This window comes from Ambystoma mexicanum, chromosome 2p, assembly GCF_040938575.1.
Source record: "Ambystoma mexicanum isolate Mex_15411 chromosome 2p, UKY_AmexF1_1, whole genome shotgun sequence".
In the NCBI taxonomy this organism is placed as follows: Eukaryota; Metazoa; Chordata; class Amphibia; order Caudata; family Ambystomatidae; genus Ambystoma; species Ambystoma mexicanum.
This window is the reverse complement of record NC_090923.1, coordinates 1179052082-1179078323: the sequence shown is the minus strand read 5'-3', so window position 1 is coordinate 1179078323 and position 26242 is coordinate 1179052082. Positions and strand designations below refer to the sequence as shown.

Below are 26242 nucleotides of genomic sequence, written 5' to 3'. Positions count from 1 at the left end.
GGGGACAGCCATTCTTGCTCCTGCCAACAACCTTGCTCAACAGAATCTATCAGAGCATCTTTAAAAACATATCCATGAGCTGCAGAAGGCATGCCCTGCACCTGAGGACCCCATCCCACGAGCATCCAGAAAAAAGGATCCTTTGCAGTGTTACAATGTGGTGCCATATAGCTCCAGGGATGGAGCTCCTGTGAAGAGCCTAAACCTAGGTCCAACACCAGCACTCATTCTCTTACAACTCCTGGCGTTGCACGGCTTCTTTCCTCATAATGCTGGCGGCTATGGGTGCTGCTGGCGTGCCCTACTTTGTTTTTTCTGAATCTACCCCCATACCTCCCTTACTCATCCTTACCATGCCCCTCCACCCTGAATACCCTGCCTCTGAATGTCGTTCTATCGGGAGGGCCTCTTTCAGGGAGTTCACCCAAACCCTTGTGTCCCACCTACCTACACTCATCTCCCCCAACCCCAACCCCCTAGCTCCTCATCTATTAATTGCACTATTATGCTCCCCCTTTACCCCAGGCTCAGTACATGGTTTGAAGACCCTAATTGAAAGTGTGGGCCCTGTTGGCCTTAACACAAAGAATAACTGGGTCGGCAAAAACCTGCAATTTAGACCTTTAGCCCATTCTGGTGCTGGCCTATGTGTCATGTATACCCATTCTGCCTCTAGCGGCACATAGCCCTTGTCCTCTGACGCCCTCTGTTCTTACTGGGATCCTGAACTCTGCTTCAACAATGAGCAGTCTCAACGCATTTGGTCCTGCAGTGCCTCCGTATAGGCAAGATTTGCACCTGTGCATTCGCAGAGGTGCCTAGTTGGAGAAGGGCTAGAGAGAGTGTGATACAGCCCTTTTGCAGACCGTCATGCACCTTACCTTGAATGCATCGATGTGCACGCCATCGTCATCCAGTTTGTTCTTGCTCAGGTCCAGCCACTCCAGGTTGGGCAGGCCAGCGAAGGCGTCGGCAGGCAGATGCGCAATGTCGTTCTCTTAGGGCAGGAGAGCAAAAGGAAGAACAAGAGATTATTTCATGAGTAGCCCTCCACTGCCAGAGCAAAGACAAGCAACACATCCTGGGGTCTCGGGTCACAGTCTAGTTATGCTACCTTTGCAAGTTGACATAGTAGATCTCTTTGTGGGTGAGCATGAGTGCTCGCCCCTCCTAAAATCTACTATTCCCAGCTTTCACTCTTCCCGGCTATTGGGTTTATTATATACACCTGCATTTTTTATGCGTTACCGAAACCTGGATTTCTATGGTCAATACTGTTACCCCTGCTAGTGTATCTTCTTCCTCTACTTCTTCCCTACATACCACTCGCCCCTTGGGTCGAGGGGCAATTAATACTGTTCTACTTTTATTTTCTCCCCTTCTCTTCTTCTTAATCTTCTGTCTTTTTCATCATTTCAGTATCAATACTCCTCCTTTTCCAAACCTTATCCCTTAGCTTTCCTCTTGATATATCGTCCGCTGGCTCTGTCGGATCCTTCAGTGATGACTTTGATGCCCTTTTATCTTTTCTTCTTTCTTTCGGATAGCCCACCGATCTTTCTTGGTGACTTCAACCTCCATCTGTCTTCCTCTCACTCTGCTCTTCCGCTTGTCTCGATTCTACACTCCTATCATCTTTCTGCGATCCCTACTCCTCCCTCGCACAGCTCTGGCTCCTATCTTGGCCACCTCTGTTTCTGTTCTTCCGGTTTATTCCTCTGATCACCAACTTCTGTCTTTCTCTATTATTCCCTTCCCCACCCATCTTCCTTTTCTCCCCCTCTTCTCCCATTCATATTTTTTATCTGCACTTTTCATGCTTCCTCTTTTATTTCTTCCTCTATTTCTTCCCTCCCATCAGTATTGGTCTTTGCTTCTCTTTCTGCCAATGATGCTTTTTCCTCTCTTTCTTCTTCTCTAATCAAATCTCTTGACTTCATCGACCTTTCTTCTCCCTTCACTCCTACTCAGAAATCCCACCGACCATGGTTGACTCTGCAGCTCTTCTCCCTGCAACACACTCTCCACCAAGCTGAACGCCGCAGTAGCTGGACTTTCCATCGAAAATGAATTAATCAAATTCATTTTGATCTAATTTTATTAATTGAAAATACTTTCCTTCGAAATGCATTTTCATTGAATAAAATTCTATGGATTTAAAATTCTATGGATTTCGATGGATTTTAGCCTTAGTGTTAAAGTTAAGGCAAGGGTTAGAAATAGGGTTAAGGTTAGGGCAAGGATTAGAATTAAGGTTAGGGCAAGGGTTAGGGTTGGGTTAGGGTTTGGGTTAGGGTTAGGGGGGTGCCCTTTTGGTTTGGGGGGATTGGGGCGGGGAACCCCCCATTAAATAATAAACACTAAAAAGTTACATGAACCTGGGCAGTGCCGAAATACTTTGAAGTTTTTCAGCACTGGACAGCTCCATGTAATGTTTTAACGTGTAAAATAAATGCATGGAAAGGCTATCCTTTACATTTAAAAGTACATATCCATCGAAACTTGTCCATTCCTATAATGGATGAACAAGTTTTGATGTATATGTACTTTTACATGTAAAAAATAGCAATTTGATGCATTTATATTAGATGCATTTCCTTTGATGGATTTCCTTTTCGATTAAATGTATTTGTTGAAAAGACTATAAACCGAACGATGCTGGCTTAACTCCCACTGCCCTTTGATCTTTCGAGTCTGTCCACCCTTCACTCAACATTTGATGCTGCTATTTTCTCGGCTAAACGAATAAACTACTGTGACCTTCTCCATTACTTCTCTTCTCATCCTCGTCGCCTTTTTCAAACCCTGTTTCATATTCTTTCCCATTCATCTCCTGATTCTGCCCTTACTTCATCTCTTTCTATGCAGCTGACTTGGCCACGTACCTTTCTTCCAAGGGTGCTCTTCTCCCCTCTATTACTCCTTCTTCTTCTCTGATTTCCTCTCCTCAATCCTCTCTTTCCGATTGCTTGCCCTCCTTTCTTTGGTTCTCTGACCCTGACATTGCTTCGGTATTGTCCAAAACTCAGCTCACTTCGGCCTCCTACGATCTTCTTCCCTCTTCTCTTATTCCCAAAGTCTACCTTCTTGTTCTCCCCTTTCTTACCTCATTCTTCAATATCTCACTTCAGTCTTCTATCTTGCCTAGCTTCTTCAAACACGCTCCAATTATCCCCGTTCATACAAAAAACCTTGTTGGACTGTTCTCTTCCCTCTAACTTTCGACCTATATCTCACCTCCTCTATCTCTCCCAAGCCTTTTGGACCATACAGTTTATTCTCAAGTTTCTTTTTTATCACATCTCACTCGATCCTTCCTTATTTCCAATCCAGCTTCCGTTTGTGCCACTCTACGGAGACTGCTTTAATTTCTGTTTGTGACTCACTCCTCTCTGCTCGCTACACTTAACATTCTCCCTCCTAATTCTTTTAGACTTGTCAGCAGAGTTTGACACTGTTGACCACTCTCTACTCTCTTCTCTTTATCACTCAGGGTTTATGGATCAGTTCTCAACTGATGGCAATCCTATCTGTTTAACTGTACGTAATGTGTTTTTTGGGCTACTAACACCTCTTCCACTTTTCCTCTTGCTCGCGGTGCTCCTCAAGGTCCGGTTCTGGGTCCTCTACTTTTCTATCTTTATACCTCTCCTCTTGCGTCTATTATCACTTCCTTTGGACTGTCACATCATTTCTATGCCGGTGATACTCAGCCTTTTCTGTCATTCTCATCCTTCTGTCCTACGATCCATGCAAGCCTACTCTTACCTCCTGCCTTTTGGGCATTCAATAATGGATGGCCGGCCATTATCTTTTTCTAAATTCTTCCAAAACGGAGATTATTTTCTTTCCAGCATCTGCCATTCCTCCTTCCCTCCCACTCCTATCTCCTTCCCCTGCCACTCTTCCCATCTCTCTGACTGCTCAGAATCTTGCAGTTTACCTGAGTTCCTCTCTTTCCTTCACCTCGACCATCTTCCCTCCATCCCGCTCTTGCCAACCTATCTTTCCAATATTCACAAAGGTAGGTGTTTTCTTTCTTTCTTTCTTTCTTTCTTTCTTTCTTTCTTTCTTTCTTTCTTTCTTTCTTTCTTTCTTTCTTTCTTTCTTTCTTTCTTTCTTTCTTTCTTTCTCTTCTGTAATTGTCTTGCGTCTCTTGTACTGTTCTTGTCTTCTCTTTGGACTCCCTCTCTCGTGCCTAAGTCCTCTTAGATTGATCTATAACTCTTTCATTTAATTGCTTTTCTCCCTTTCTCCCAGTGACTCTACTGCTCTTTTATCTATCTGTTGGATGCACTTCCATGTAGGTTTATTTATTTATTTGGGCATTTATAAGAGCGCGCCAAGCCTGGGGGCATCTGGGCGCTGGTTACAGTCTGAAGGCGGTAGTGGAGCGGACACACAGGGGGCATGCAAGGGGTCTTATTTGAAGAGGTGAGTTTTCCAGTTCTTTCTGAAGTGGCCATAGGAGGGTTTGTCGCAAAGGTGGTCAGGGAGCTTGTTCCAGAGAGCGGGGGCACGGGCTGGGAAGCTGCCCCCCACCCCTCCTCTCATGCAGTTGAATCTGGGGGTGACGAGGCAGGTGATGGTTGTAGGCCATGCATTGTGGCCTAGTTGTTTTACGTCTGGAAATTCTGGTTGTCAGGAAGGAGAGGGCATTGTCTGAAAGGCACCGGTGAGTCATGGATAAGATCTTGAAGTTGATCCTGTACTTGACCGGAGGCCAGTGTTTAACATTACTCAAAACTCTGATAAGGTAGCAGTCATTTTTTTACTATCCAAAATTATAAGATTATAAATATTGGTCTTCTATAGTGCATGCTGCAGCCATTGCCTATCTTTATATATGATTAGGTTCCTGTATTAACAACAACAGCCCAATACAATGGGCTTCACTACGGCCTTGGTGGTAGGGGGTTAATGGGGCCGGTAAAGCTGCCGGCCCCGTTAATCCTCTACCACCTCATTACGAGGTCTGCTCGCGGGACCCGCTAAGGACGCCTTAGCGGGACCCGCTAGCAGACCATGATGCAAACAACGGGCCCGTCATTAACAGGCCCGTTGTTAGCATCATCCCCATTCCCATTGAGCCCTATGGGGGCTGAAATGGGAATGGGGATGTACCGGGTCTGGGTTCCCTGAATGGGGAAATACCGGGCCCTCCAAGGTCGGAATGGCCCGGTATTTCCCCATTCAGGGAACCCGGACCCGGTACCCGGAATTGGGGTAGCCATGCCGCAAAAAGCAGCATAGTTACCTCCCGGGTCGTAATGAGGCCCAATGTTGTTTAGATGAGTACATTCTTTAAAGGATTAAGTAGTTCATGGTAGGTCTCCTGATCACCCCTGACATCTTGTTACCAACATTATAAACACAACCCCTTGTAGAGACTTTTCATCAAAATGTATTTCACACGTGATGTCATCAGTGATGTCATCAATGACATTTGTGATGTCATCTTTGATGTCCAGGCTGCTAGTCTCAGTAGTGCACGGTGGTGACGCAAGTTATGGTTGCTTAGCTTACCATAACTGGCGAATTTATGAGGTTTTCCGGTTTTACTTGTAACCATAACGTCCCTTTAACAACGTTTTTTTTTTTAATTTCATAGGTTTCTATTAGTGCTACTTAACCATAACGTCCCTTTAACAACGTTTTTTCATTGAATATATAGAAAGATGGTGTTCCCACACAGCAGCTGCACATCTGGGGCGATTTCTGATGGTAATGCATACATGAAAGCAGCCAGTGTTTTCTACTCAATTGCTGGCCAAATTATGTTTGCTATTGCTTCTCTCAAACGTCATGGGCATAGCCCCCAACATTTCATCAGTCCCTCATGATTTGCTGGGAAGTTTTGCTTTTAGACATCTCATCATATGAGTGCTGTCCTGTCAGTGGCACATCAATATGCAGATTGTAGGGCCTGTTTTTGTTGGAGTGTGATGTGTTGGGGAGCAAAGGTTTAGTAATGCATGAGTGGGTGTTGCATACATATTTTAGGGGTTTACAGCGATGTTCTGCAATGTTCCATGTATAACCTCTCTCCTTTTATTTATGTGCCATTGTGATTAATAACATTTTTGGTGAACTGCCAGCATTTAAGTCTGAAAATCTTGCTGTGATGTTTTTTACTGGGATACCGCTTGTTGAGTTGCATGATTTATCCACTTGCAGATATTGACATGTGGTCAGCGAATCTCTGTGCTTCCACCGTAGCACGCCTCCCTGAATTCCCCACCCATGGAATCCCTCCCACCAAATTCCGCCCACCTAACCCCTCTCCCACGTGCCAAATGCCTTTTTGTGATCCCCAGGCTCTCTTCGCTAATGGGGCTTTCACCCATCATATTTTATTTTTATTTATTGCGCACTGAAAACCCGACAGGCATCGGGGCGCGACAAAAACACACAAGACAGCACATAAAGCACAAGACAACCTATAAAAACAACAGACCAGCAATAATCATTCTACTCAAACAAGAATATTTTCTGGTTCTTAGGAAAAGGTAGCACATTCTTCTCCAGATGTGGGCTCAGGGGGAGAAGATTCCCGGCAGAAACTGCCAAAAATGGAAAGGACCTGCCATTGCCCCTGACTCGATTCGGTTCTTGGGTAAAGCAGCAGCTGACTATTACTCCATCGAAGTGCTTTTTTATGCTGGTAAATATCTGTCTTTCAGGCATAGACAGGCTTCTGGACCAAGACAAGAGTTTTAAATTGACCTCTGGCTTTAACTGGGAGCCAAGGGAGATGTTTCCGGTGCTCTGACATGTGGTCACCATGGGGTGCTTTTTTATGATGCGAATAGCATCATTCTGGACTACCTGCGTGTGGGATTAGAGACCCTGAATGGTGCAATTGTGCACATTTCGTTGATGGTGGGTAGAGGAAGATGGTTGTGAGTGTAGTTTGGTTTGTTTTGGATGATTGTTGGATTGTGGGCTGGTTCCCTGGTGTCGAGTTTCATGGAAGGCCATCTATGGAACAGTTGTTTTGATTTGGTGAGAGTGTAGCTATGTGTTAGCTAGTGTATGGTCCAGTGAAGGGAGAGTTTTGCTCGAAGCGCTAGCTTGGTAGTTGTGGTTTTGGAAGCTCAGCAAATTATTTTATTATATATGTATTTGAGTTTTCCCTTTTCTTATGTTTCTCACTGGTTGCACCCTGCTATTTATTGTGGTTGGTTGTCCCTATAGGGGGAAGATGTGTTATGATTAGATATGCCTGCAATAGAGTGGAATGTTGAGATGGAAGGCAGAGCGCAGAATGTTTATCCATGAATGTGTGTTCCAGGGTGGTGAGTTGAAAGATGTAAGCCCTGAGAGAGGATGCCGTGGGTGTCCTATTTTCCCCATGACTTATCTGACTTAAAGAACTGCAATTGATAAGCCCAATCCAAGTAAAGAACTTACACTTTACAAGAAGTGTCCGAGTCATTGGTAACCAGACCCCGAACCCAAATCATAGGTCATATCCCCTTTCAGACACACCACCCTCTCAACTGTGCACTCAATGGCGGGCTCGGCCAACGTCCCTCTCGCCCAGAGACCCAGAATGCGCGATGCCCCCTAACCCTAATCACCACCACCCTATTCATCCTTGACGAACCGCACTCCACTTCTTAGCCCTGCACAGAAAACATCGGACATAGAAAGTGGAAAAACGCCCCACAGGCCCTGTGTTCGCTACACAGGCCAGTCAGTGGTGCGTGGGTTCACTTATCTTCCCTGACCATGGGTAAACCCAGGCTAACCAAATATTAATAGGGTGTAGACGAAAAACAGGAGGCATTTCGAAATGCTGCCTGTTTCACCATTACCGTCCAACTCGGAATAAACCCCTTGGACTCAATACTATAGAGTTTGGGTTGAAATTAAAACTCTACAGTTTGTTTTCCTTGCTTTCTGTTTTGGTCTCCAATGCTAACCAGAATGCAAAGCAGCGGAAAGTGGAAGCAGGCTCTTTCCTGCCCTACGGGTTCTCACGATGGTGGTTTCAATTTATCATCAGGAAACCAGAGGCTAATTTACAATTCACGGGATTGAGAGAAAAAAGCGCATTGGGTGAATTGAATTTAGTTTATTCCTAGATATTCAGAGCAAGCAGAAACATGAATTTATTTTTCCTTAAGCGTTTTGCAGGATAATTAAACCTTTTCTCTGTTTTTCATTATAAGGATTAGAATAAATCCGGGAGTAGTGTGTATTATTCGTATCTCCTATTGATGGTCTCCCTGGTGTATTTTGGAAAAGGTTTTAGCCTTAAAAATAAGTTCTACGCTGCGCAAACATTTCCAACCTCACCTCAGAGGCTATATTTTGAACTACAAAGATCTTTGAGCCAAGGTCGTCCCCTGGCATATTGTTATATCCTGGTCTTCTATCTATGTCCCCCCCCTCCCCCTGGCATGTCGGCCATGTTGGGAACCTCTGGCCGGTGCTGCGAGTGATTGCAGAAGATGGCTTCCGGCTGCACAATCAAGCATCCTATTTCCCTTACACTGTAACATGGCCATTTATCAGCAGCTGTGCTCACACCGTCTTCACAGGACTAACATAATTGCTTTCAGGTTGTGGTCATGCTTCAGATTTGCGCTCTGGTTCTGCTGCATATTTGCATATAATTCTACACTCATTGCTGCCAATGTGTAGGGGCTGCATATCCTTTCACATGTTCTCGCATGCGTCCTTCACGCCTGTTGCCTTTTTGGAGCCTCACATATTTCCCGACTGGTGCCTCGGCAAAAATGGCCGTTCACACGAAAAATTGCGGCAACAAGGCTGTGGTTTTGCCGCTGCAATCAGGGTCAAGTCCTAAAAAGTAAAGTGGGCGGACTCATCAACACACGCAGTGGGGTGTTACGTCGCCAGAAATTAGCATATCAAGGTGAAATATGCACAGCAGCACATTTAATTAAATTGGCTTTGAATAACCACCCGAATTGAACAGGACGAATGGCGTTTGCCTTTCACAAAATCAACACACACACACACACAAAACCAAGAGAGGATATTTTCTTCGAATAGTGTTTTTGATAACTTTAAAAGGTGTGCATGTTTTAAACTCCAAGAACCAATACAAATGTTTTCCCTGGGACTCGCAGTACCAAAATGAGACATTTCACCTTTAGTTGTTTGCAATTTTTCCTCAGGTTATATGGTGCAGTGGTGTTGTGTCCGGCCTACAAATCTGACGACTGTGGTTTAATCCCCGAGGTCGACTTTAATTCATAAACTCGAAGAGGATAGTCAATGTTTCTCATTTTAGCTCGGGGGGCTGAGCCCACCCTCTGAATAAAGTGGGTGGACTCCATCCCGCCGCGTGTACCCTCGACTTTAGCCCTGCATGTAATGGATGCGGAGGACACCCTACGCACCCCCACCTCCATTATACCATTTAAGGTGAGTGGGGGACTCCACCGCAAACCCCGCTCCCATTTAATGTTATAATGGGTACACCTTTAAACCACAATTTATTTTACAGACAACTTTTTTGCCGCAATTTTACTGATGCACACTGGACCAGTGGCATTGAACGGCCTAGATGTCCTTACACCAACAGGGTCACTGGTTTCGACCACCTTCCCCATATCAGGAACCCTCCGCCTACCACATTCGTGTCATGTGCACTGATCAGTTCTCAACCACTTCCTGGAATTCTTCCGTCAATGAGTCTCTGGTGTTCACCAGACATCCAACCTCCTGCCACTTTCACCTAACTCATTTGAAAAGAAAACCATAAAACCATTTCGAACAGTGCCAACCACTTCTTGATGCTCCTAGACCCAGGGGTCTCTGGCATTCATCAGTCACCCCAACTGAAACACTTTTTTCACATTCAAACAAAAAACAAAAACGCAACAATTTCCAATTGTCACTTAACATCTTTTATTCATTCCTAATTCCTTATAAACTGGGATACTATTACTGTTGCCAAATTGTGTTATGTATATAGGCAACCAGTGACATTACCGTCACCAACTGGGACGTTTTACCATTAGTCATTTTGTGAAATGAATGTTTCGGGCCCATCCCCTAACTGCGTCATCACTACTTGGGGGCACCTCCCTGCCTCTTGTGTGTAATCTCTTGTCGTCCTGTGTTCATGGTGCCCTAGACTAGATCTCTCACTGCCTTTGGACCCACCCCTTGTTTGCCTGTGCAATTCCCTCACTGAACGATTCTCCTATTGTGGACTTTCCTCCAGGAAAATCTTCATGAAAGTTGTTCTTCATCGTTCTCTTGTTGCTGTCTTACAGTTTCCCTCCATACTCCACTGTCCGTTCAGGGAAAAGGAGAGGATACTCTATGTCCTGCTCTTCTATGTTCTCCTTGTTTTAGCCGTGGGTGTGCCTGCGCGCATGTGTGTGTGTGTGTGTGCGTGTGCGTGTGTGTGTGGTGTTATTTCTCACCCTGTGAGTGTTCCTCCCCTCCACATTCCAAGATTGACAGTGTAGGCAGTTACAATTAGCATCTGATGGGTGAAGGATGCCCGGGCTCTCTGTCCTCCTTATGTCGCCTCCCTACCCGTGCTTCACTACTTGGCGACCACCACTGTATCCTGTAGCTGAATAAAGTCATCTACCTTGGACCAGCCGCTTTGTGTCCTTCTTTTCCTTCAGCCCCAATCGATACCAGATATTGCTTGAAAGCCTCAACGCCTTCCAGTAAGTACTATATAATATTTGAGAAGAAACTCCTTACAGTGAGAGAATGCCAACAGCACCCTCATTCTGCTGATAACCTCAAGTGAGACAGATGAGTAAAGATGCACGGTGACAAACACACGCCATGTTTTCACTCCTCTGTGTTATACTGAAATGGATTACCGAAACAGAGCAGGACAAGGAGCAGGAAATGCATTATGGGTGTGTGTTTGTCTACTCCGTACACGGAAACCAACAGCGTCTCCACCCCCAGATCGAAATTAAGGTTGGCTAAGCAGGAGCTCAAAGCAGCATTAACCAGTGACCAGGAGCTACCACTGGGGAACCAGGAGCTAGTTACATAGCGTTACGCAAATCTAACTTCAATATAAAATGCAAACGTAACATTTTCCTTATTTTTATGACCCATTATGTTTTAAATGTCATATAGATGTGTTCTAATGATTATTTATAGAGTGGCTCAATTGCACAGAGTTACGTTCCCATAGATGTGTTTGTTTGGCATGGCCTGCGGAGTCAAAAGTAGCTCCTGCTAGCTGTTGGGTGTTCTGACCCACGTTTGGACTATTATGCTTCAACATTTGGTGCTGTGGGCTTAGGAAATCCAAGATGGCCGAAAAAGCCCACATGTGCGCCAGAATCTATGAAAACCGCGCAGTTTGTGCGCACACCAAAATGGTCGCCTGACTTGCCACCCCCCGGTGCGGGTGTGCTGGGTCAGAAGAGCCATGAGTGAAATGGGGTGCCAAAGAGAAAAACAGCAGTGCCTGTTCGCTAGAAAGCACTTTAAAAATCACCCTTTGTTTCTCTGAAGGCAAGCTCAGAATGCCCATTTCAAACATTGCAGAATATCCAACAATCTCACTGAACACCAGCAGACATTTGACAGAATAAAGTCTTGTGGGCATACAAAATCTGGAAAGAGGATGAGCCTAAAATAATGTTCATAGCAAAACTGGCTGAGCTGTGGATTTCTGCAGTTTAAGTAAATTTGGACTGAAAGACACTAAAAATCTAAATGTTTAAAAGAAATGAGTGACCTACTTTTGAGTGTCACATAGGTTGCAATTGTTTAAATGTCATAGTTTTAAACTTAGAATCAGCATTCTAGCTGCATGCGTAAAAATTGGAAGTTTGATTTGGACAGGAAAACTGGCAGCCAAAGAGACATTTAGCTGAGGCCTGGCTTAAAAAGAGAGGCAATTTTGCCCACCAGCTACCCCCGACAGGAGTTGAGACTTGCACAACAGCTGTGTTCCCAGGCCTAGCTGCCTTTTGCTATTCCCACCAAAAGGGATATGACACTTCTCTGATTGAATTACCTGGGCTCTGCAGGAAATTGAACAAAGCCCTGTCCTGACTCAGGCAAATGTTTTATTGGGGGGGTCGTAAAAGTGGCTTCCTCCTGGAAGGAAAGGGGAGGAGCACTGCCTGTGAGAGCAAGCTGGCTTGGCAGAACTGGAAAAACCAGAAATTCAACCTTGTGCTGGGGGAAACCACACCCCTTTGGGGCCAGAACATAAATCTAAAAAGATGAATCATTCATAGAGCGGACTTGTGAAAATTTTATAAGTGATATCATTATTCTTGTGATTTTTCTGTGCACATTTGAAGACGTGTTAGGACCCGGTGGTATGTTCAGGGGGGTTTTTAGCGGAAAAGAGGATATTACTCTAAATGTATGTATGTTAAAAATCTGACACTCCACCACCTAATGCCCACATGCTTTGCGAACATTTGTGTAAATGCGGGGACAAATCCAATATTGGTAACCCGACCAAAAAGTGAAATATGTTGCCATTTTTTAACCCAAGCTCCTAGAACGACAGAATTGGAACAGGGGCTACCATCAGTAAATGCATGATGTGTGTATGCAATGCCAAACAACTGTCTATCGGGAAGTATGTATTTGGATCAGATATAGATTTGGGTGTAAAGTTGACAGGGGTGGGTTCTCTGTATCATAAACAGACCTCATCATGATGACACTCCATTTCATTCCCCCAATCAAGGGGAAGAGGAGGAAGTGGCCAATGACAAGTGGAGAGGGGTAGGGCCTAGAAAGCTAGCCTCTCCACCCACTTTCAAAACACATAAAAGCAGACAGTCAGGACAGATAGACACATTCTATTCCATCTGCTGCGGGACGCTCTGCCGGGAAAATCCATACTTTACCTCCATCAACCTCCAGAGAGCCAACACAGAGACTTCAATCTATCCACCTTCAGAGACTAATACTTTACTTCAGAATTTGTAGCAGAGAGGTCAACTACAAGCTAAATACCTCTTTAGCAGGCCTCAAATCATTGCAACTATTCACAGCCAAGAGAGCTGTTTGAATTCTTTGCAAGAACTCTTGCCATTTGCCAGAAAGCAGTGTTGTATCCAGAGAGAGACCAGCTGAAACGGAGACCGCTGTATCCAGGCCCACAGACCTGATCAGAACCAGAGACCCAGACCAGACCAGCAGAGTAGAGCTGACCCAGACGCTGTGTGCAGAGACCGTCCGTGGCGAGTGAAGAAAACCCGCTGACCAGATCGTGACGAGGCCCAGTCCTTCTAAAAATTAGGAGTGAGTATCCGTCAAAACTGTGCAGAACCCAATCTCTTAGTTAAAATAATCTAATGCAAGCTATTTTAACTTGAGTAGAACTGTCTCCTAGAGATCCTGTCACCTGTCATTCTTAAGCTGCGAGCTTTCATATGTAATTCCAAAGTTGCACGCTGTCACTTGTCATTTTGAGTTGTTTTAAATCCGAAAATCTACCTTTACTAAATCGTTCATAACTCCGGAACCGATTGGGTTAGGAACGAAATTTAACTTTCATCTGGAAGCTGAGATCCTAGGCTGTCCTAGGACCCCTTGTAGTTCCTCTGTAATCGCGCCTGGCGCACTCGGAAAAATCTGCCGCGATTTCACATTTTGCCGCGAATTGAAAGGTTAGCTCACGTGTAAAAATCTGCAGCTGCTTGCCTTCCGTTGCAAAAATTCGTTTGCAACCTGACAACCATTCATAGAGCATTGCTAAAGTGATCCTGAACTCATTCAAAGTATCTATCACTCACCCTGAACCTCTAGACGGAATTAAAAGCATTTTAGCATATTTTTCACTTCCTTGCAAACCACATTCAAAGCATTTTGGGCCTGTGTTTAAAACTCCGACCAGTTTTCCTCTAAGCTTGCTGGAGGGGAACTGAATTTCGTATTGTATTGATTGCATTCCTGAGAACTGTGTGCTCTCCTTTCCATCTCCTTATATTCCATAAAGGGGGGAGTGAATTTTCAAAGAAAAGTGATTACATTGGCCCTCATTACGACCCTGGCGGAGGTCCATGGTGCAATTTGCACCATGGACCATGGCGCAGAGCTGCCAACACCGCCATGGGGGTTGGCGGACTTACCGCCCCATTCCGAGGTTGGCGGGGCGGTAAGTCCCCAATCCCCATTTACCCTTCCCCATTCCCATTTTTGCCCCATAGGGTATAATGGGAGTGGGGAAGGCGTTAATTACGCCACCGTAATTTACGGTGGCGTAATTAACAACAAGTCCCGTAGCGCCATGGATTTTTCCGCCTGCAAAAAGCAGGCGTAAAAATCTCCATGGCGCTACGGAATGTCGTAGTCTGGCGGAGAGGTACGCCATGCATTACGCTGGCGTAAACCCCTCTCCGCCAGGGTCGTAATGAGGGCCATTGTCTTTTAGTGAAGTCCTATCAAGTCGATTTCTGTGCTGCATTCTTTTTCATCTGTGCAATTCATTGAAACCATAAAGCATTCTCTGATACTTTATTCCCCTGTTCCTAGTCATAAGTCACCAGAACTGTGCTATTGTAGGATTGCTTATAGCTGATTACTGCTCATATGCCTAAGTGTGCTATCAATTATTAATGTATTATCAAAGTGTGATATATCTATAAATTGTTAATTTCTCAAATAAATCTTTTAAATTTGCTAAACAAACCTACTTCTTGACTCAGTGGGGTCAGGGGGATTCTAAGAGAGGGGTGTTATACAGGGGTAGTCATCCAGAACTCATGAACTGGGCATAAAGATATATCAATAAGGGTTTTCATTCAGTATTCTAGACTAGGCGTTGACTTAGCTGTAGTGTTGAATTGAATCCTCTTACATAGCTGCTGATGTCAAGCTAACCAGTCTCTTCTAAGCAACAAGCAGGAGGTAAATAGCTCCCAGCTCCCCTCAATTTTGAACCCTGACACCCACCTTTTTTTGGTGGATATGGAGAGGCTTGTATCCCTGTGGATAACCGCCTGTTTTTTTACATCTTAAAAAAGCAGGCTGATTCTACAAGATCCCCTTTAATGGCACTCACCATACTTCTACATAATGGCTGCCATCACTGATCGCCACCACATACGTTCTGTGGTGATTGCATATTTTCTGCCGGGATATAAAATGGCAGCATTTTTCATGCCGAATGGAAAATAATCAAAATCCGAAGGAGCGTATCACAAGCGTAGTTGCTGAAATGGCAGACTCTGCAGAAATGAACCAGTAGTGAGCAAAGAATCCTGTGCAGATCATACAGGACTACACAACTTTGATTCATTTGAATATAATGACATGTTTAAAACAAAAACTCAAATGATAAAACTATTGTTTATTTTTCGTTTTGTGATTTTGATTTATGATTATTTACTGCTCTTGTAGCCACTGTGGGAGAAACAACAAGTGATTGCTGCGGGTGACAAACTGTACCTTTGTCTGTATTCTCTGAGACACACTTCACCGCTACTAAGAGAATGTGTTTCCGGGTTCTTAGACAGGGTCATTACCAAGCATCCATGCTTCTCTAAAGGTCTGAATATTTTACTTTCAAAATGGTAAGACTGTGCCTCTTTTCCCTATAATCAACTTTATTCTTCCACTGCATTGGAAGATGGATACATCTTCTTTGTGTTGCCTCTAAATGTTACTCTGCTGTTAAACATTTAGAATAAGATAAAGTGCTTTCTCTATGAGGCTCTGCCTCCTCCTTCTCTCTCTCCCTACCCTGCTAGCCTAGATCTTTCCATCTCTCCCTCCTCTTCGATACATCTTTGCTGACTGGCCGCCTGGTGTACCTCAGAGTCTTACAGGTCCCTAGCACCCCCGCCAGTGTTCTTTGCACTTGCCTCAGGGCCCTGCTCCCCATCCGCTTCACTGCACTTCTAAATAAATTCAAGAGAGCATCTCTCTCCACACGTATCCCAGTCTCTACCGACTGGGTGCACTTGGAACCCCACCCTGTCCCTTGACAGTCTTGCACTTGCACAATCTGAATGCATCTCTGCCTGCCTGCAGATCATCTGTATGTTCTCCCTTGTCTTCACCCCTTAATGTGCACTTGAAATAAATCGCAGAACCACCATCAGGACTATATATCCCAACTGTTAAAGGTATCATTTTCCCCTGACTCTGCCTGTGCAGACCGTTATCGTCTAAGATTTTCAAGGGCTCTGAGAGACTGTTGTTTTTTCCCCGTATTCCCACCCTCCTTGAGTGCTTTGAAACATTGCCTGTGTATAGGCTCTTTATAAATAACCAATTACAATTACAAGTTACTTCAATATCATTTAAAGTTGCCCTCAAAGAGTTCATAACAGGGGAACAAAATAAAACATCTACTATGTTAGGGGAAGGTAATTGTTTTGTCAAATGTAGCATCAATTTTTTAAGACATTCCTATACTTGTATGTCTATATCTTATCTTGCATCATTGTAAACATGTCCGTTTCTTTTCTAGATACTACTTGAAAAATAGGGGCATTTCCATGCATTGAAAAGATTTCATTATTCAGCGGGCACATTTTATAGGGAAACGATCTACTGGGCAGACAGGGCCTGCTCTTCAACAAGTCATTTAATTAGATGCGTAGTGACTCTTGGTCAGGCAATGCATCAGCCTCTTTGTGGGAGTCCATTAATTAATCAGTGAGGAGACTCCTAGAAGAGTGGGACTATTTCACTACCTATTGGGTCGCCTTGGAGTCATACATAAAGATAAAGCATGAGCATCCAATCATGTAAAACACACTTTCCTTTGCCATAGGGCGAATTAGCAAACTGCTGTGAATGGTGTATGTCCACCAAAACGTGGCAAGAGTATACATTCACTTTGTCCCATGATGATTCAGTTGCTGGCCATATTGTGAAGTCTATCGAGTCAAACCATGTTGGGCAGTCTGTGGAAATGTTCCTTCGTCCATTCATGGTTTATGCTCGGAATCCTCATCAATCTCCTTGCCATCCTCTATGAGTACTAAAAATACCTACAACTCTCTGGCACATTGTTACATAACAGCCTTTTCTCAAGGCCATCAAGTGTCTACAGTGTTTATGGTGGTAAATGCTTTCCCTTGCGTTTTACACTTTACTCACTCTAGTGCCTAATCATTTTTTGCAATTTTGCTTGTGTGAAGGGTCAGGAATGAAACTTGGACACAGGTGATACATGGTTTTGGCCATAAACCTTTATTAACCCAAATGGGTGTGGAAGATGCCTCTTTGTACCTGCTCTAAGAGGTATTTTCCCAACCTAGAATTATACTAAGGGGTCAGTCCTTCATAAAGCTGTCCTAAATAAACTGTCCTGTGTCCAAAGTACTATTCTGACCATCACATGCTAAAAATCAATTATAAGGGGAAAAAGGGCAATGTCCTTTGGGATTGGAAGGTGCACAAATGTTCAAAAGAAAAATGCTGTTACTTCCTCAAACGTTCCAAGAGCATAAAGTTCACAACTGATTTATCTTCAAAAGGGAAAATATTTAAACTCCAACTCAAAAGTTCCAAGACGATAAAGTTCACAAGTTCCAGAGGGTGTTTCCCTTCCCCTGGATTTCTCTTCACTCAGCTGTATACTGGTTCCTTGAATTTCAAAGTAAAACAAATATACAAAGTGGCTTGGTTGTCAGCCTGTTTCTTGATAAACTTCCTGGTGTACTCGCCTGCCAGGTTTCGTGTTATTACTTACTCAATCTAACTCTTTTAATCACTTTCTGATTTGTCCTTGTCAGGATGTTCTCATATAGTGCTTTTTACATATTATCTGATTTGTTTCACCCGGTGTACTCTCCTGCGGGGATTCTTTAATATGCAAAACACTTCTTTCATCAAACATAATCACACTTCACTCCTGTTTGCATTTGGTCCCATTGCCGAAATGCCCCAGTGTCCCCTTCTCTCTCAGGTGGACTCACTGGTTGACTATAGGGGGAATGGCTCCACCCGCAGGGAGCCTGCAGCGGCTCGTCAGCGTCCTGCTTCCTTCCCCAAGGCTCACCACCTCTGCTTTGTGGTTCCTGTCCTTTCACGTGGCTCTCCTGGGCTTTCACAGCGCAAAGGCTGCTCTTCAGTAAAGCAGTATGCCAGGGCGCTGTCCTTCCTTCTCTGGCATTCCTGCTGCATACTGAGCTCTGCAGTCTGCCTGCTTCGGTTTCTCCCATGAGCCGGTCAACTACACGGACCTCACATTCGCCCACTGACAATCTCTCAGTCAGCATTGAGAGGATTCAACCTCTCCAGCCAGCTCTCCTCAGTCAGCTGGCTCTCCTCTTCAGATATCCTTCCAGCCAATATGCACTCACAACTAGAGTGCGGCTTTACTTCTGGCACCACATTGATCTTCATAATTTGATTCAGCTTCCTTGTGGCAGTAATGTTATCCTTATCAGAAGGAAAGTCGGTTTGTGACAACTTATAAACAGAGTCTGGGAAGATGTTTTCAGTAGATTTACATGATAGGTTTGATGACTTGTATGCCAAACTTGAAGGCACATTTTCAGTTATGTTGAAGGATAAGTAAAGCTCTAGATTACTCAGAGGAAATGGATATTGAATTGCATGGGGAGCAATCTTCACCACTCCCTGACTTTTCCTCGTCTCAGTAGGTCGCACAATCTCCCTCGTGGCGATTAGAAGTTTAGCCACACCAACATTACATAGAGGTGGGGAGTGAGGAGAGCAATATTCCATTAAGGCATGGGGGACTCAGGAAGCACCCTTCAAGAAAAGGGGAGGATATGTGACTTCCTCCACTGATGCCATTGGGTCTCCCGAAGAGTCACCTCTGCCCCGTGGCCCCCCCTCACAAAGCTGCCCCAGGGTCAGGATCAGGTCTCGGCTGCCGTCCCTTGGCCCGATGTGGGGGGGTGGGTGGAGCGGGGTTATCCCTGGGAAAGAAATGATGACATCTTTGGATTCATCACACCTGACTGGTTGTGCAGTCTAATTATAAAATTGTAAACAGCGGTAGATCTCTGTTTACAGACACATGTTGGTGCACTTTGGAGAACCCCTTAGATAAGTTCTAGATGTGTTTATCTGCAAACAGATTGCCAAACAGAGCTTCTTGACAAAATATTTGAGCAATACATGTGTTGTTACTTGGAATGGCTCTAGCATCTATTAATCAACAGCAGAGTGTGTATTGTTGTGGGGTACAATATACCCCCGGAATGTCGGAAATAAAAAGACTAAGCCAGGCCTGTATTTAAGATTGAAGCTGACTGGTACTACCCGTTGGCAAAATCTGGACAGTCCCGAAACACTTATTTTTCTGACCTAAGGCCTAGGACAGGAACAGAAATGGGCCTCTTTCAACTTTACCAAAATGAACAGGTGCTTGAAGTGAAGGAAAATGCGCCTGAAAACTTAAAATTACTAGATGTGCCCAATGCATGGCAAAAGACATCTGTGGCTGAAAATGCTGTTTTCATAAAATATCAAAAGCTACACTTTCTACTTAAAGAGACAGATAGCAGTGTGTACAATAACTCTATGCAACATGAGACTATGGCACTCATTACGATACTGGTGCTAAACCATGGCGTTATTAGCACCATGGTTGGTGCCGGTATCGTAAGGAGTCGGCCAATGTTCAATGGGGAATTACCACCCCATGCCAAGGTTGGCGGGGCGGTAATTCCCCATTGAACATTGGCCCTTCCCCATTCCCATTTTTGCCCCATAGGGCTCAATGGGACTGGGGAAGGCGGTAAGTACGGTACCGCAAATTGCGTTACCGTACCTCTGGACCAGCCGTTCCGGTCGGGTCTCGCAAAGGGACCTCGTAGTAAGGTGCTAAGTGGTTAACGGCGCTGCAGCCTTTTAGGGCAAAGTTATACGGGGGGTCCCAAATGTTTTTTTTTCCATAGACTAAATGGGGAAAAACTTTGCGCATGTCTACAGGCCGAACGACTGGACAGATTTTCACAAAATTTGCGTTGTTTTATGGTGTGGGGGAGTTGGGTAGAAGTGCTGCTATGTATGTTACGTTTGTGCATAATTTTAGGTGCCCACATGGTAGCTTGCTTGGATCTATAGTGTTGTGGTGGGTGTGGAAAAGGCTGCAATGTTGTGTGCATGGCCAGAGGTGTGCTGGGTGCATCTTAAGATCTTTGTGGATGCTGCAATCTTGCATTATTTAGCAGAAGTTTCTGGTGGAGGGGCTTTGCAATGAAACGGAGCGTGTACTGAGAGTGTTTAACAGTAAACAGGGTGTGGTGTTTAGTAATGAAAGTATGCAATGCAGAGGTTTTGTATATAAATGCTGCATGCATGTTTGAAAATTTGACAGGACCCAATGGGGGAGTGCTGCAAAAAGTGACCTTGCAAAGGGAAGAAGTATTGTCTGAGCAGTACTGGGCCATGGCCCTCACTGTAGATGGTTAAGCGCACGTGCACATACTGCCATTATGATCAGGGTGGGAAGGGAAATGGAATTGTGGGAAATAGGCAATTAGGAGTTTAAGGCGTGGTTCACAGGAAGGGGCGGTACCATTTTGTCCCAATACTGTGTCATGAGGGTGGTCGGGATGGAGAGACGCGTAGTGCTTATCGTCGGTGATACCTTTGTGCGCCATCTGCACAGGTGTTGTGTGCAAAGAGGCGTTGCTGGTAATTTCAGGTTGGAAGGAGTGGACGCTTTCTGGGTCTGTCGGGGTGACTGCAGTTTCGGGGGGATGGTTCACCTTTGCAGACATGTTGCGTCCGTCACGAACGTTGACTTTGTCGTGGTGCACTATGGAAGTCTACATTTGGGTACATTAATCCGTCACCTGAAGAGGTTGCTGTCCGCAGTGAAGCGTATTTTTCCTACTGCCAATGTAATTTTCTCATGCATAACACCAAGAGGAGTATGGGTCCATGACAGTGTAATTTGTCCCCAGCCAGAGGTTGGAAGGTGTGCTATAAACAGAATTATGCGTGAATATTTGCAGACTGCTGGCATCTTCTCCACCCACTATGAGATCATGAGGTCGCAAAATATGCAGTGGTTCTGTAGAAATGGCATTTATTTGAGTGCCATTGGCAATACCGTTTTCTTTTACACTGTGCAAGAAGAATTGACAAGAATGTGGTAAAAATGTGACAAGAGGCAAACAGAAACGCATATAAAGAGAAAATACAAAAAAAGTTGCTTGCATGTACGTCATTAAAAAAAACCCCAAAAAATGTATTCATCTACGATGGAAGACTGAATCTCCTACCCTGTTTGATATTGTATACCCCCCTTCACTATCACGAAAAGGTACTGCATTACACAGTACTTTCAGGATCACACGTGCTGCCACATCCTGGGTGGCTATGTGGATGTATGCGAATGGAGAAATCGTGCATACTTTCATTGAACTTTGTAGTGGACGTGCTTTGGAATGGCATGACATTTGTACAGTAAATGTGTAATGGTACATTTCAAGTGTTGTACAGTAGTGGCAGTGTTTGATGATGGCGGCTTCGATGCAATTTGTGGATGCGTGTGTGCCTATTTACGCGTAACCCAATGAAGTAGAGCTGCAGAGAAGATAGTGCAAAGGGAAGAAGGACTGCTACAGCTTTACAGGGGTGCGGCCCTCGCACTACTTTGGGAGGCGCACGTGCCAAAATCTGCCCTTTACAGCACCTTGCCCAATTGCCATGGCAGTGTCGGGATTAGCCAATCAGGTAGTGTGGGTGTAGTTAACAGGAAGTGGAGGTGAAACTGTTGTACATTATACTCTGTGTACTGAAGGTAGCTGACATGGCGAAACGCATTGTGTTGACTCTAAGTGATCCCTTTGTCATAGATCTGCACAACTATGCCCTGCTAAGACACTTTGATAGCAATTTTGGTTTGGAAGGAGTGGACGCATCGTGGAACGCTGTGTATGAGTGCAATTTCGCCGATATGCATGCACTTTGCAAATACCTCGCCACCTTTTCAGTAGTAGATGTTATCGTCATCCATTACGGTGGCATGCATATGGGTTACCTGCCTTGCTTAGATTTGTTTCCATAGACTGGGGAGATTGCTGAATGTCGTAAGGACGCTTTTCCCACTGCCAAGGTGTTTTTCTCATCCATAATACCACGAAGAGTATGGCCTACTGCTCATGGATTTTGTTCCGAGCCAGACGCAGGAAGGTGTCTCATCAACAGAAGCATGTACACTTTTTTGTCCACTCGTAGAATGTTCTTCTGCAACAATGACCTCATTAGTTATGGAAATGCAGAGTTTTTCCAAGAAAATGGCATTTTGTTGTCACCCATTGGCAATGCAGTTTTCTTTGCTCGTCTACAGGATGCGGTGAAGAGTTTACTGTCAGGGACGTCATTTGGGGGTCGCCAGGGGTCGCAACTGCGACCTCTGTGGTGTCCCTTGCGACCTCTGTGGTGTCCCTTGCGACCTCTACTAAAAAAAAAAGAATTTTTTTTTTTTTTTTTTTTTTTAGTTATACAAGCTCCTGGGCTGTGGCTCTTTACTTCTGGGGTGGCTGGCTTTCTTGTTCAGGCCCCTTAAAAAAAAAGACTTGAGGCACTCCTGTTCTTATTTTTCTTCTAACACTTTCAGCACTGACCCTAAATAAGAAAGAATAGGAATACCAAATAATGTGTCTTTCTGGAATTCTATACAGTAATTGCTGGCCTCATTAAATGTTTATTTCAGGCACACTTCAGGGGGTGAGTCACTGATTTAGTCTGTTCTTAAACGCCTCACTAAGCCTAAGCCGTTCATCCTTCTGAGGTCGATAAATGAGTACCAACACAGGTTGGGTGATATTGGGTGTATATTTTTTCTATATAAAGCGCTTAATGATGTGTTATTATATAGCACTTACGCTTATCATTTGGTCATGGACGTCTGCTTGCATACACAGTCATTTGGTAATACGGGCCAATAAACACTGAACTTAATGATACATATGACGATCCATTTTTGTATGAATGTACATCATATAGTGATATCATAACTATATTTTTCATAGTGTACAATGCTATGTGATGCCACTTCCTGTTTTGTGAACGGGTGAAATGTCGTGTTCCATCGCTACCCGCTATATCACTTTGGGGCGGGGTCTAATGATATCACTTCCTGTGATGTCATCAGGGGGTCAAGGGTCGGGTGATGTCACTTCCGCTACCCCTGGCATTTTGGTGAAATGACGTCCCTGTTTACTGTACTAATGTGAGCAGAAGAACACACAAAAGCTAATAAAAACCGAAAAAAGGTGTTTCTGTAGTAGCATCTAAACAAAATAAAAACAACCAGCACTTTTAAGAGTCGCTCCTTAGCACAAACTCTCCCTACCCTGGTTGCAAGTTATTCTCCCACGCCTGTACGCAGCACGAAAGACACATCTGGGGAGTTTGCAAGTGGCGGCCACGAAAATGGAACTGTGGGAATTGCCCAATCACATGCTTAGGGTGTGCACCAATAGGAAGAGGGACTCCTGCTTCACTCAGGCCCGGCCCTCGACGTACTTGGGGACCCGCACATGCCACATTCAGCGCTTCTCACCGTGCTGGCCTATGGAAATTGGACTGCAGCGATTGTCCTATGAGGTGGTGCTCAGGGTGTGCATCACAGGAAAGCGTGCCAATAAGAAGAAGGACTCCTCCTGCTGTACTGGGTGAGGCCCGCGCGGTACTTGGAAAAAGGCATGTGCCACATTCTGTGCTTTTTAGCAGGCTGGCCAATGGAAATCTGACTATGGCCTTTGGCCAATCAGGTGCTCAGGGTCTACGTCGCAGTCCTCCTGCTTCACTGGGGAGCGGCCCTCGCGGTCTTTGGGGAAAGGCACGTGGCGTATTTTGCGCTTCTCACCATGGTGGCCAATGGGAATTGGGCTATGGATTTTGGCCAATCAGGTGCTCTGAGTGTGTTTCACAGGAAAGGGCAGCATTCACTTTTCCCATTACTTTGTGTACTGCGGCTGGCAAACATGGCAAGATGGACAGTTTTTCTCATGGCTGATGGCTTTGTGGAAAATCTGTGCATATATGCCCTCCAAGAAGGCTCCTAATGTTAAGGTAAGCTCAAAATATTTTTTCTTAAGGGGGATCAATTTCTCAAAACGGGAGAGCAGGTAATGTACTATCTATATAAAAGTGAGAAAAAAGATTACCCCTCTCTACGACGGTTAGGACCAGGATTGGTGATGTTTATACACTGTTAGAATATTAGCATACATATCTTGATCAGACAATACATTAGACCATTATACCACATATCTAAGAACCACTCTGATGTTTGGCTGAAAACGAATTTTATTAAATGTAAAAGTACATATTTAGATAAAACCTATACATAGTATTACTATACGCATTCTTAAAAACAAAAACATAGTTAATCACAGGCTCAATTTTAATAAATCAGTACTTCTACGACAGAGTTGTAGGTGTTAGCATAAGACTCTTGTTGTTCTCTAGTCTTTTAGAATTGTTGACATGTTTTGGCCTTTAGGTTTTATTAGACACTATCATTAGTGCCAGTTTGACCATCATTCTCTCAGCCTTCTTCAGGACAGACACATTTCTTCAGTGTAGTACTTATACTTTCATGTACCCCATTACTGTTTTTTTGCAATATATCCAATACAGGCGTGAGCAATTTTCTGGACCATTTATGAGCAGCCGAATTTGTAATTTGTAGGGAGTGATTAAATTAATCAATAAACACTGTTGCCCTCTTCATAGTCATCCCAACTTCCTTTGGAATCTTTAGTCCAGATATTCTAGCAGTCACGTTTTCATAGATACTCCTCTGTTAGGCTCATTCACATTGATTGCATCCAGGCATCTAACGAGACACCAACCTTTTTGTTTTAAAGGGGAGGAGAAGGAGAAAGGAAGAAACAGAAGAAGAAGATGCCGTCCATGCCTTTTCGCTCCTGTAGGGCTGCTCACATCAGGGTTTCCCAGTGCTGTACCAAAAATGCATTTCCTCCATATGAACATAGATTGTTTAGTAAGACTTCATCGATATTTACGATAAGCTTCATGTCCAGGATCCAGACAGATGCAAATACTAAGTGGTTACAAATAACCAGATGGGAAATGTTGCAGACGATCAACACTACCATAAAGGGATTCAATTATACCAAGGAAGAGCTGAGAGCCATACGGCTGATGATTCTTCAGAATAGATATGTCCTGGACATGATCACAGCTATGGATGGAGGTGTTTGTACCAAAATTGTAGAATCATGTTGCACATTTACACCTTCTCATGATGACGCGAATGGCACCTTGACAGAGGCCATATCGATGCTAACAAAGTTACACATCCAGATGATAGACAAAGCGGAAGACATTGCTGATGACTGTTGGCTTGGGTCAATATTCTCATGGGTTCCACAATGGATGGCAGATATGTTCAAGTTCCTTCGAGCCCTGATAGTAATGATATTGCTTGAATTTTGCGTGATCAGGATAATAATCTCACAATGCAAGAAGACTGCTATGAAAGCTGTAGGAATGAAGATTATGATTGATGTTGAATCAGGATGGAAAACTAAGGAGCTGGCAGATGAAGAAATCAGAGACTACGTGAAGGCCAGCGTTCACGCACCTGAAGGAATGAAGTTCCTGTGTCCAAAAAACCATAAGAAGTACGTGGGGAAATGGATTTACTGCAGTCCAAGTGGACAATGGATGCTTATGTCCTGGAGTACTGATGAGCATGTGAAATCAGCCGGATGCCTGAAAGGAGTCATAAAGATATTGGTCCCCAAGAAGCATTTCTTCAGACGAGGATGTTTAGACATGAAGACTGATGATAGAGTGGTCGATGAATCGCCCAGAAGTGTGAGTGTAGAGGTGAAGCCAAGTACCCCCAACCAACGCTCCTGCCCCATGTTGCCTATATGTTGGAAGCCAGAGTGTTAGACACGTGCAATACAGTGAGAGTACCAGTACTGAAGAGAATCCTGGAAGTAAGATTCCCATTGAGAAAGCCATACATGCATACACGACAATATGATGACCATTTGAATGAAATCCCGGAAGAAGCGTGAAAACTGAGCAAAAGAGAAGATTGGTGATGTCATAAAGAGTAGAGCTGACACACCCAGAAGAGATGCCGAGACGAGAGAATGTAATGCACTCTAAGGAGGAGGTGCCAAAGATGAGCAACATTTCGGGCTCGAGATAAAGATGCTCATAACAGAAATAATGAAGAAGATTTCAAGTCATTTTACAATTGTACAGAAGCAGTAACGCAAGTAGACAAACTATTCTTAAAGGCTGGATATGAAGTAAATAGATTGCGGCGATGCGCCTACGTATATGCATAGGGAACTTATGAACTATC

General features: G+C 44.3%; 1 protein-coding gene across 3 annotated transcripts in view; it reads right to left on the bottom strand.

Moving 5' to 3' along the window:
* Nucleotides 1–26242, bottom strand: part of LOC138567295 (extracellular matrix protein 2-like) — a 510028-nt gene that overhangs the window by 406088 nt on the left and 77698 nt on the right. For all 3 annotated transcript variants that reach the window (XM_069645351.1, XM_069645350.1, XM_069645352.1), the window contains one exon: nt 882–997. In XM_069645351.1, coding sequence (XP_069501452.1) covers nt 882–997 — 116 coding nt within the window. The remainder of the gene's footprint in view (nt 1–881; nt 998–26242) is intronic.